Source organism: Equus przewalskii, chromosome 18, assembly GCF_037783145.1.
Source record: "Equus przewalskii isolate Varuska chromosome 18, EquPr2, whole genome shotgun sequence".
Lineage (NCBI taxonomy): Eukaryota > Metazoa > Chordata > Mammalia > Perissodactyla > Equidae > Equus > Equus przewalskii.
In genome coordinates this window covers 56,458,115-56,470,603 of record NC_091848.1, presented here as the reverse complement: position 1 = coordinate 56,470,603, position 12,489 = coordinate 56,458,115, and the positions used below count along the sequence as shown (strand labels likewise).

The window sequence follows — 12,489 nt, the reverse complement described above, 5'->3', positions numbered from 1 at the left end:
TTCTCTTGAAAGTAAGGGAATTGAACTGGATGAATCCCGGGGCCCTTTCTGGCTGTCACATTTTATGAATCTAGCGTCTCTGAGACAAAACTGAAGCACGGGGGCAGCTAATTTAGTACAACGTTAGTCAGAAAGGCCAGTCTGTGCTGCCACAGAAAGGTAAGGGGGCTGCAGGCATCCTTGACGGATGACTCGAGCGTGGAGGAGCAGAGGCAGCCTTGTGGGCGGCTCCAGGTGAGACTCGGGCAATGAAATCCAGAGAGCTCCCAGGCGTTCCAGAAGCACTGACAAATCCAGAAGGCTGTTGCCATCTGGTAGAACCACAGTGACACTGAAGAGGGAGAATGGATTCTTGAGGCCAAAGAACTAAACACATTCATTTTTTTGTAAGGGTTGAAAAGAAACAATGTGAGTATCTAAAGGTTGGTCTTGAATAATGCAATAAACCTTAGTGCATTTCTGGAGTATGAAGTGCCCACACGCTGTGGTCATGGCACTTAAGTGATCATGGCACTCTGCCCCATCTGTGTCCTGTATCTCAGTGGTCTTTTCTAGTCCAGCAAGTTTCTAGACTTTGGCAAGTTTGTATTTCAAAAGAGTGAGCTGTCAGCTGCAGTTACATGAGAAACGGCATTGATGATATCTAGGCCTGAGCAGGAATTCTGGGAATAATTAGCATGAACCAGCTGAGGGCTAGAATTTTGAAAACTGATGAGTGGCAATAGTCTAGCAGTCTTTATGAGAGAGCAGAAACGTACATTTCTCCAGGCTCTGCACACAGAGAACGTGAGAGATGCAGCCCAGTGTGTTCTCTGGAGAGGAACATTTGGTTCAGGTCTAAGTCCACAGGGCTGTCTGCCGCCAGGCCCTGGAATGAGTAACGCATTTGAACGCCTCTATTGGAACTTTATGGAAGCCTTCACCAAAGAAGGGTTGTGGGGGGTGCCCTCCCTTCCTTTTCTTTGTATTTTATCTCAACTCTTCCAAAAACCTGGGGTCTGAATTCCTGAGCTTTGCCAAACCCCCTTTGTGGGTATCCCATGCCTTATTTGCCATGACCGAAGCAAAGAAACTCTTGCAATAACCCAGCCCACTGTCAGCATTGGCTGTTGATGTGGTACCAGCTCCCCAGTGATTTCTGTAACCTCCAGTCTCCTTCACTTGGGAAATTGCAGCCTCCCATCGCACGGCCTTTCCAGCGCATTGCTGCAGTGGGAGGTCGCATTGTGACCATCTTGATGCTCTCCTTCTCATCATTTCATCACTATTTGGCTCACTCTTCAAGGCTGTGTTGATTGTGTCTTGGAAGCGGATTAATAAGGTGGTGCAGGAGTCACTGGGGACTACAGGAACAATGACAATAAAAAGTGAGAAGTGAGGATTACTCCCCAAATACAAGGGGTCCAAAGATAAAAAGTATAAGTTTGTACACATGGAGGACAGATCCAGAAATTCTAGATTCTGACTAATATGAATTCCAGATGGAGAACATTGGGAGAATAGAGGACAAGCATGAAATAATAGAAAAGAATTTCCCCTCAATTAAAGGCTACGGAGGCAGATTTTTGCTTTGAGCTTGGAGACTGCTTTTGAGAGACACGCGGAGAATAGAATAATTGGGTTTCTGGACTAAGCCAGTAGAAGTGAAAAAACTTAATCCTTTCTTATACTTTTCAGTTCAATTTGTGAATATTCTTATTATATTTTTAAGTCTAGCAAATTTTAACACTCAGTTTTAAGGAGACTTTAATGTTTGGTCACAATTTTATACTTCGATAATTAGATTTCCCTGTAAACATCTTAAATTGTATTAAATATTTTCAATATCCTTCTTAATACTTCAATTGACTGACAAATCTTCAAATCTTCCCAAGTTAGGTTATTTTCACAAATCTAATTCATTAAACTTATAAATGTGGTGAATTTTAAGTTTTCTTAAATGTTCCAATACCGTGTATAAACTTAGTGAGTTCAGCTTAGAATCGCAAGCCTCAATTTGTCACTCAACTGCACACGTATAAACTGGACTTACAAGACCAATCTGGATAGACAAAATTATTTTAAAAATTATAAATACCTAAAATGCTAAACATGCGCAATTCCTTAACACAAAGATATCGACATTATGGTTTTGATTTTCTTAAACATTTCTGAACGTAATTCTAAGTCTTTCCATGTTAAAACAGGCTTACTGTTAAGGAAATGAGTCACCTACGGCAGGCCATGTTGTGGACACCTAGTCATCTCTTTGAGATATTGGACCCAGATATCGAATGGGACAGGATTCTTCACAGTGACTCTAATGGCACACACTGCCTCCTATTATTCATAGTCACAACGTCTAACCCTCCACACAGGTTGTCCCCCGGCCTTCGGTAGCTCAGGGAAGGAGCCTTGCCGAGCTTTGGTCAGGTTGAAATGATCTGCCTTTTCTGCCTGCTCATGACAGTCTGCAGCCCCCACCCTGGCTGTCATGTCACTTGCCAGGATTTTATTGTTCTTTAGTTCTTAAGATATTTAAAAATACTTCCTTCTATGTGTAAAGACTTCTGAACTTGCTGCAACCCTGCACCTTTTTCTCATATCTTTCCTATGTGGTAAGACCAACCAATTTTTATGGATATTAAGGTGATACCTTAATGAATTCCAGGTCACTCTCTTTTAAAGGTAAGTCAACTAACACCTCTAAGATTGGACGTCAGTATTTCTTAGCCTTGAAGGCCTCGAAGCAGGGATGATGCGTGTTTGTTCTGTGCATGTGTGGGCTGTGGGAGGAATTTCTATGACTAATGGGAAACATTCAAATAGAGGCAAGAAAGGGCCTCTTATCTGATTCCTCTCAAGGCTTCATACTGTTCTGCCTGTTTCAAATGTGCTAGCGGAAGGATTAAAGGTTTTCAATAAGGAGCTGGGTGTGGAGCCCAAATAATACCCCACTTAATAATTTGGGTCGGAAGCCAAAATACACACAGGCTCTGAAATATACAGGGATAAGATTTCCCAAGGAATCAAGGGGGTTAGCAATTTAAGATGGACCAACTCTCTCATTCCAGAAACTGACCCCGGTTCCCTTTGCCTCTCAGATCAAGTCTAAATTAATTAGCATTATACTCAACTAAAATAACGTCACTTCAATGGAGTGTAATTCAATTTGTAGTTATGCTCTCATATTGCCCAACACAACCCTCATAGCAATCAGGCTGACCTGTTCTTTGTTCCCCAGAGCGTATTTATCGTCGTTTCCGTATGTGTATCGTGGTAACCGTCCCTGCTTCCCTCCTCCTCGCAGCTTAACTTCTGAAGCTTCTCCAAGGCTCAGTGCGGAGCCTTTCTTTCCTACTGCTTGATGCTGCTTTCTTCTCTCGACAGTTCCTACAGCGCAGAGACAGAGGAGCACTGGATCACCTGCTATTCAGTGCTCTGTCTCTGCACAGCAATTCTTCCTTCTCACTACATTACGCTCCCCTGAAGACAACCATGCTTCTTTTGTCTCTATTGTAGCACGTAAGGAATCTGTGCTATTGGAGCAGAAGGAGGAGAGCAAACCATAGGAAGATATTATTTAGAGAACACAAGTCCTAATAGGTTGTCTCTAGGGAAGGACTCTGAGACAGAGAGTTAGTGACTTGCCCAAGACCTTGCAGTCAGAGGCCCAGCCTGCAAGGGGCATAAGTCCCCTGATGCCAGAAGTGCGGGCTCTCTCCGCTTCAGAGGTCACACTACTGCACAGAGAATGCTCAGTTCCTTCATAGCTGGACCTGCCTGATTCTAAAGACCATCTGTCCCCCATCCCTGCTCACGACACCAGTGTCCCGTTCAGAGGGGGAGAGTTTGGATTCTGTTCGAATATCTCTGGTGATTTGATTCGGGTCAGAACTTGTCTTTGGCAGTTTGGGCTGCTATAACAGAATATCATGTTGTGGCTTAAATGGAAAACATTGACCTCTCACAGTCCTGGAGGCCGGGAAGTCCCCGATCAAGGCCCCGGCAGTTTAGTGTCAGGGGAAGGCCAGCTTCCTGGTTTGCAGACACCTCCCTTCTTGTTGCATCCTCACATGGTGGACAAACAGACGATTTCTCTCCAGTTCTTCTTATAAGGACATTAATCTCCTCATGAGGGCTCCACTCTCATGACCCAACTACCTCTCAAAGGTGTCACCTCAAAATACGGTCACACTGCAGATTAGGTCTTCAACAGATGAATTTTGAGGGGACGCAAACATTCAGTCCATAGCAAGATCCAGGAGGGGGCTCACCAGGACGGGGATGGCCAGGACATATCATTCTTCCCAGGATATGACATCTTCCCCACTCCCTAACCCCCAAGAAATGTGTCTAAAACTTATTTCATAGCTGATATGCCTACATTATGGGTGAATGAAAAGACGACAGCTATGATGCAGCCCTCTAGTGGCAGAGTATGGAAACACAATTCAAGCCAAAGTACCAGGTTCACATCCTTACCCCTGATACCGTCAGACCACAAACATTGTTAGACGTAGAGTTTGGGTTATTTTTTAAAAATCTTACGTTTTAACTTATTAGTACTGTAACCCATTGTTATGAATTGAATTGCATCCCCCCAAATTCATACATTGATGTCCTAACCTCCAATACCTCAAAATATGACTTCATTTGCAAATGTTGTCAGTTAACTTAAGATGAAGTCACACTGGAGTAGGGTGGGCCACAATCCAATAGGACCGTGTCCTTATAAAAAGGGGAAATTTGGACACAGACACGCGCACAGGGAGAATGCCATGTGAAGATGAAGGCACAGATCGGGGTAATGTGTGTACGAGTCAAAGAATACCAAAGATACCAGCAAACCTCCAGCAGCCAAGCAACAGGCTGGATGGATTCCTCCCTGGCATCTTCATCGAGCCCATGGCTCTCCTGAGACCTTGATCTTAGACATCCAGCCTCCAGGGCTGTGAGACAATAAATTTCTGTTGTTTGAGTCACTCGGTTTATGGTACTTCGTTACAGCAGTCCGAGGAAACAAATACTCCATTACTTAACGTTAACTTAAGCTTAATGTTTTAGACTTCGAAATAAGGCATGTGGTTTGAGCTGGAGAATGGTGTGCTGAAGGGAATATGGCAAATGCCAGCATCAAAGATACTTTCTCTCCCAAGCTTTATTACCAAACATGCAACGTGTTCTCCTCCTGGAGAAACCTGCTGAGCACTTGGCTTGGTTATACATTTATGGCTGTTTTATGGCCTCACCCCGGCCAGCAAGTTTCCCCAACCGGTCTTTTTGCATTTCCAACATTCCTCAGGCAGGTAGAGTTTACACTTGTGGAGTAAATCGTTTATCAACTAGTGACTTCTGCATTGTTCTTTGGTGTGCTCTAACTTTTTATATGCCTACTCTCTAACTAGGTCACAAAATCCTTGAGTATCAGACACTATTATTAAGCTTTCTGATTAAGTTTCAGATCACAAGCTTTATCTGGAAAATGCACAATGCTTGTTGCAAAATGGCCTCTGTATTTAGTCAGGGTTCTCCACAAACAGAAACAGGAAATATGTATCTATGTCTATTATATCTATAGAGAAAGAGAGAGAAGAGAGATTGATTTCAAAGAGTTGGCTCATGTGATAGTAGAAGACCGGCAAGTCCAAAATCTGCAGGGTGGGCTCGTAAGAAGGCTGCCTGGGAGGGCAGCCCGGGAAGAGTTGATACTGCAGCTCGAGTCTAAAGGCAGCTTGCTGGTAGAATTCCCTCTTTTTCAGTGGAGGTCAGTCTTTTTCTATTAAGGTCTTCAACTGCTTGGACAAGAGTAATCTGCTTTACTCAAAGTCTACAGATTTAAGTATTAATCTCATCCCAAAAAAGTCTTCACAGAAACATCTAGAATAATGTTTGACCAATAACTGGGTGCCATGGCCTAGCCTAGTTGGCACAAAAAATTAAACATCACGGGCCCCAGTGAATTCTGCCTCCCTCAATTCATGCCTTTTTTCTAACCACCTCCAACATGGAATCTGGATTGGCCTTGTGATTTTTCTTTGACCAATAGAATGTGGCAAAAGTGACTCTGAGCAAGTTGTAATCCTAGGCCTTGAGAAGTCTTGCAACTCACACTGTTGCTATCTTGGAACCCAGCCTCTGTGTGAAGAAGGCAGGGCTATTCTGTTGGGAAGGCTTCAAGGAGGAAGAGGAGGCCCTGGAGGAGAAAAGACCATGAGGTAGAAAGAGGGCCAGCCAACTTGGCCTTTCCAGTCATCTCAGCCGAGACCTCAGACGCATAAGAAAGGCCATCTTGGATCCTTGAAACTCTATTCAAACTTTCAGATGACTTGGTTAAACAAACATATGGAGCAAAGCCGTCCCTGCTGCGTCCTGCCCAAAGTTCATGATCATGAGCAAATACATGACAGTTGTGTTTTAAGTTACTAAGTTTGGAGTGGTCTGTTATGCAACAATTGATAACTTATATTTGCACCAACGATTTCCGTAAAGTAATCATACTAAAAGGAGAGATTTAGGATCTAGAGTATTAGCTTGTTAAGACACAAATAATAGAGCTATTTTATGTTGGACATTGAAAATGTCAACTCATATTGCCTCAGAAAAGCTTATGATTTCATACTACTATTTTCAAAAGAACTAGTGTTTACATGGGACTAGTGTTTCTAGGCTGAAGCTCTTGTTTAGTTACTATAATTTCTGGGTTTGCTTTTCACCTGAATCAGGCTTTCTAAAAGGAAAAGAAGAAAATCAAATGAATTCCTATGCTATGCCTCTCACCCTAACCATGGTTGACCATTTCTCTCTTCTTTCAATCTTGGCCATACACCTATGATTGTCAGCTCAGATTCGAGGGATGTAAGAGGAAGAAATAAAAGAGGAGAAAATGGGAAAAGAAAAATAAAAGGAAAAAGTCAGAAGAGATGAAGAGAGGAACTGAAGTTCTCTGGAGCAAGATGCAGAAGTAAATTTAAGATTAAAAAAGAAGAATTTGAGGGTTTCTTTTCTTTCATCTTCTGGAGCACAGGGAGGTTAACTCAGGGTTACGTTAATTAGAATCCAGCATCTTCCATGGACACGTATTTTAGTTTTCTAGAAAAAAACTCCTATTAGTGTGAAGTGAGTTACTTTTCATAAAATGATGGTTTTCCCTCCATGAAGCAGTCACCCCTTGAGGTTCTTCTGGAACACCTGGCTCAGATTAATAAATGCATAAGGTAAATGTGAAATCATAAAAGAGGGGTAAAAGGAAAAATGAGTTTCTCATTAGATTCCTCAGATTCCCAAGAGGAATTTTTTTATGTCTCCTTTTAGACATTTGCTGTGCATATACATGCAGACATATCAGAAACAGATATTTTTAAATCTATTCATAGTAAAGGAGATAATGGATTCACATTTACTTATTTTGAGCTTGTGCAGCATTACCTCTAAATTCTTCCATTTTGGGGGTACATCAATATTTTTTCTAAATCCCCCGGGCTGGGTAAACGTTAGAGTGTTCATGTCCCCTAAAGATCTATTTTGATAAAAAGAGTATTATAGAGAATAGGGGAAAATCTATAGTTGTTTAGGGGTTGAAAAAGTCAGCTTACATGCGTCCTCTTTTATAAAACCTTTCCTAATCCACCAGGAACAGAACTCTGATTGAGGAGGTGAATATTCATCTGTTCATTCATTCATTCAGTTGAGGACAGAGAAGGGATGGGGAAGAAGCATGTGGGTTCCTGGGCAGGAGACAGTCAGAGCTACAGCTGCAGAGACACCAGCTCATAGTGACTCAGATTGTGGCTTCGTTTCCCAGAGCTGCTGTAGCAAACTATGCCAACTGAGAGGCTGACACAACAGAAACTTATTGTCTCACAGCTCTGGGGGCTGGAAGACCAGAATCAAGGTGTTGGCAGCACTGGTTCCTTCTGAGGGCTGTGAGGGAGGGGTCTGTTCCAGGCCTTTCTCCTTGGCTTGTACTGCCGCCTTCGCCGTGCGTTTCTTCCCATCATCTTTCCTCTACACATGTCCTCGTCTAAATTTCCTGTTCTGAGGAGAACACTCCTTATATTGGATGAAGACTCACTCTAAGGACTTCATTTTAACTTGATTACCCCTGTAATGACCCCATCTCCAAATAAAGTCACATTCGAGGTACCAGAGGTTAGGACTTCAACATATGAATTTTTAGAGGACACAATTCAGCCCCTGACAGATGGTTGCTGTGCTGGCCTTCAGTGCTTTCAACCTTTAACTGGGCCAGTAGCGCCCACTAGCCAACTGCAGCTGTCGAAACGTGGGCTCCTTAAAGAACTGCCAGTGCTGGAGTCATCTGCGGGCATCACTGTCCAACCTCTCCTTGACGACCCACTCTGGTTCCCCATGAGGGAGTCTGTGGCCTGAGCGCCTGCTGGTCCAACTTGGCGAAAGCCCCCAACAAAGCATAGGAAGCTGAGCCCTAGGTGACCACAAGGTCCACTGCCTTCCTGGTTTCCTCTTTGGTGCCTTCCTTTCTTTTCCCTTCCCCACTTTCTTGCTGGTCTCGACAGTTACACTTTGACCCCGTTGGCTAGTCCTGCCCCTTCTTCTTTATTGCCTTGTGTTATCTTCCTTTTCCCATAACTCCAATCAGTTTTCTCACATTCTCATTCAGTGAAGGATGAGGCAACTGCGAGCAGAGTACATACCTTTTATTAGGTAATTCGACCTGCATCCTGCCTGATTAGCCTCAAATATCCTAAAAAATGAGGACAACTGCCTGATAATCACTGAAAGGAGGAATTATTTTTATTTTTTAAAACAGTTTCTGATTAAACTCCTTGGCTGAAGAAGAGAAGCTAGTTGTTTCTCACCGAGGAGTGGATCTGTGGTTTGGCTTCCCCATGGCTTTCTGCCGCGTGTGTGACCTCAAGGTGCTGGTGGCCATTGTGTGTGGGCTGCTGACCGCCATCGTTTTGGGACTGGGCATCTGGAGGATCGCAGTCAGGATCCACAGAGGTAATTTCATCCTGCTAGGTTTAACGCAGAGCGAGAGGAGGCACTGAGCCTCTGTCCCTCCCGCCTGACACAGCAGTACCAGAGACGACCAGATGTAGGCTGAGCTTGCCCACCACACTGCCATTTATGAAATATAAAAGACAAGGGCCGACTGATGGCTAGCACATGGTTGTATACACAGGAAGGTGTGTGTGTGTGTGGGCAGGGTGATGAAGGACATGGTGACTTGGTTCTTCATGCTCTTTTAACTCCTGACTGAACGGAGAGCAGAGTAATAAGGAAAATCATTAATAACACGTTTGGGTTGTTTAGCTAAAACCAAGAAAGGTAAATAGTTAGGAACACACACACATAATCAAACATGCACAGAATGTGATTTCATTTCGGGAAGGAAGTTTAGGAATGTTCTTATTAGGAACATAAATAAAATGATCTTACGATTTGCGCTCAAAGTTCCCATTCTCCAGGTAGGTAGAAAACTACTCAAAAATTGAGATCATTTAGGAAGCAATTTTCCTGCTTATTCAATGTGTATTTGTTAGCCACCTACTGTGTGTAAACCTGACCCTGGGAAAGGGTGGTGAGGTGCGGCAATGGTGTGTCAAACAATGATGTGAAAGGAAAGCCCCGGAAACTCCCGACAGGAACTCTCCCTAACCTCACGCCGGCTCCCGGGGCTGTGGAGGCTCTGCACAAAGGGATTCAGAGCCGGGTGTGCTGAGCACGCCCTTTTCTATAAAATGGAGGGGAGTCCAATGAAATTGAGCCAATGAAGGTAAATAATGCCAGTCAAGAGAGGCAGGAGGAGAGGCGGTGTGTCCTCGGAGATGCTCACTGTGGAGCACACAGGGTGGGGAGACAGCAGGAGCACAGTGCACGGCTGCAGAGAGCCACGAAAGAGTCACATACATTGTCTGCTGAGGCAATGGGGGCTGAGGACACATCTGCTTTTTCCTCCCGAAGAACATATTCAGAGATTACTGTATTAATAATATGCAGAGAACTAGCATGAGAAAATTTACCAGAGCAAAACCAATAAAATTTAAACTTGTTTTTGTTTAAGGTTTGTAAAATAGTTTAGTTAAGATTTAAAAAATTAAGAACTATGGATTTTAGCCTATTAAGGCTGCTGGCTTTATAAGGTCTTATTTGAAAGGTGTACTTGAAGTCTTTCCTCTCTTCCTTCCATGACATCTACTTTTAAAGGGAAGTTTGTGGTGACTTATAAAGGACACAGATACAACGGAAACATTAAAACAAGGACCGAATTACAAAAGTATGAGGAGGAAGACTGAGTCGAGCATAGAAAGCACATGAAAGTCAAAGGCTGTGGGGTGGTGTTTCTAAAATAAATGCAGCACAGATCCCCGGTCTTCCTGAGGACTGAGACCCAAAAGGGAGTATAACGGTAACACAGATCCCACGTCTAACAGCAGAAGCGCACCAGCTCCTCAGAAAAGAGCTTCTCTTGCGCTTAGCACAATCTTTCCATTGGCTCTTTATGGAAGGGGCATCCCTCAGTTTCTGGGTAAACCCAATGGAAAACAAGTGGGTTATTGCTATCATTTAAAGAAAAAGATGGAAAGATTGATGCTGTTTGCTGTTACTATTGTGTTTTAGTTGGGAAAGTTTGGTTCATTCCACTCCACTCTACTGTACCTCTTCCCATCCATCTCACCCCATCTCATGTAATTATTGAATGGTCTTTCTTTGGTCCCTTTATTTGAGTATAGAGATGAGTTGTTTTAAACTTTATTTTTTAATGGGAGTGTCCTGGATATCTCTAAGAAGCTGATGAAAACTGTGAATGTCTTACTCAGAAAAAATATACATAAACATACACTCACACAATTCTGGGTAAATTAATTTTATTGTATTCAAAATTTATTTTGTCAATGTAGACAGAGTATAGAAATGATCTTTCTTGCTTTTATTTTTCATGAAAAAGTAATGACCTCTTTGTGAAAAAATAGAAAAGAAAATCCAAATTCTACTCTGAGTAAATTTCAATGAGAAGTTGCTGTTGTTGGGATATAGACTGAACATTAATGTGGTTATATGTGTCCTATTTATGTGTTTCATTACCATAAAACCTACAATTAAACTTTTTTACTGTATTTTAGATACTATGCTGAAAACTTCACGTACCTTAATCCTGACAACCTCTTTGAGCCAGTTATTATTACATCCAGGTCACAGATGGGAAACTGGAGTCTCAGAGAACGTTCTCAAGCTTATGTAGCTAGAAAGTGTTGGGTCTGGATTTGGATCCAGATCATTCTGACTTCAGTGTCTGTGCTCTTCACTCCCCCTATTCTCCCCTCTAAGTGGGAGTTTACCTTTTTATTTTTTTACATGAATTATTGGTTTAAATATCAAACAGGTGCTTCAATGCATGGCTTCAAGAATGCCAGTAATTTTCTGTGTCGTATAGGAAAATTCTTATTCTACTCCTATTTCTTACTAAGACCTCTTGTTCAAGTTCACGTATGTTCAAGCCTTGTTCCCGGTTCAAGGCTCTGGTCCTGATGAAGTTGACAGCATTTCACAGGAGGAGACAAGATTTCTTTCAGGATTGCTGGCATAGTCTTTGGCATTTTTATATGCTACTGATGAAAACATTAAATAATAATGTACTTTTTTCCTCAAAGCATCACAACAAGATGTACTGCCGAGTGTAACACTTTCTCCATCTATTCTCCCAGGAATAAGATGTACTATGTATTTGAAGTTTTGCTTGGTAAAGAAATTTTTCAAAACTATTATTGACTTTTGCAATTTCTAAAAGAAGTTCAAGACTCTAAGTTCTTCTACGATGATGTCAGTTTGCTTGGAACACTCTTCTTCCTGAGTTTCACATGGCTCTCTCCTTCTTTGATGATTTGGGTCTTAGGTTAAATGTCAACCCCTCAAAGAAGCCTTTCCTATCCGCCTAGTCTAAGGTTATCATCCCATTCACTCTCTGTCACATGTTTTTTTTCATGGCTTTTAACACTTGATAGTTTCTTAATTATATGTTTGCTGGTTGACCGTCTCCCCATTTCTAGAGTGAAGGCTCTTAGAATAAGTCAGAGACCTGACTTATTAATCTGTATCCCCTGCACCTAAAACAGTACTTGGAATATAATTGCCAGTACAGAGTTGAGGAGTAAATGCAAGAATCTTGTGAAAATCAGAAACTGGGCTAAGAGTTGTCAAAGAGTTGTATTCAGAAGTGAAAAACGTAGCTACAAATTCCTTATGATTTGCCTCAAAATATTAAAATAAATGCATTTATGGATTCATTTACATCGGTTAAGACAGACACCATCTTAGTTTTCTTCCTCTGCTCCAAGCCATGCAACACACTGATGATTCCAGGACATTGCTTACTTAAGATCTCTCCAACTGTGTGTGGCCTCTCCCATTTAACGACATGATCAGTGATCTTGTAGGATGCTTTTATGTTGGAGAAAATCTAAGATTTGTCAGACCTCTAGCCTTTTCACATTGGGCATTCTTCATAGAATAATATGTACCTTATCT

At 42.3% G+C, this 12,489-nt stretch overlaps 1 protein-coding gene across 1 annotated transcript in view; it reads left to right on the top strand.

Moving 5' to 3' along the window:
• The first annotated feature begins 8,627 nt into the window (after nt 1–8,627).
• ADGRG7 (adhesion G protein-coupled receptor G7) overlaps nt 8,628–12,489 on the top strand; it is a 58,440-nt gene continuing 54,578 nt past the window's right edge. The window contains exon 1 of the mRNA XM_070582882.1: nt 8,628–8,964. Coding sequence (XP_070438983.1) covers nt 8,850–8,964 — 115 coding nt within the window. The 5' untranslated portion in view covers nt 8,628–8,849. The remainder of the gene's footprint in view (nt 8,965–12,489) is intronic.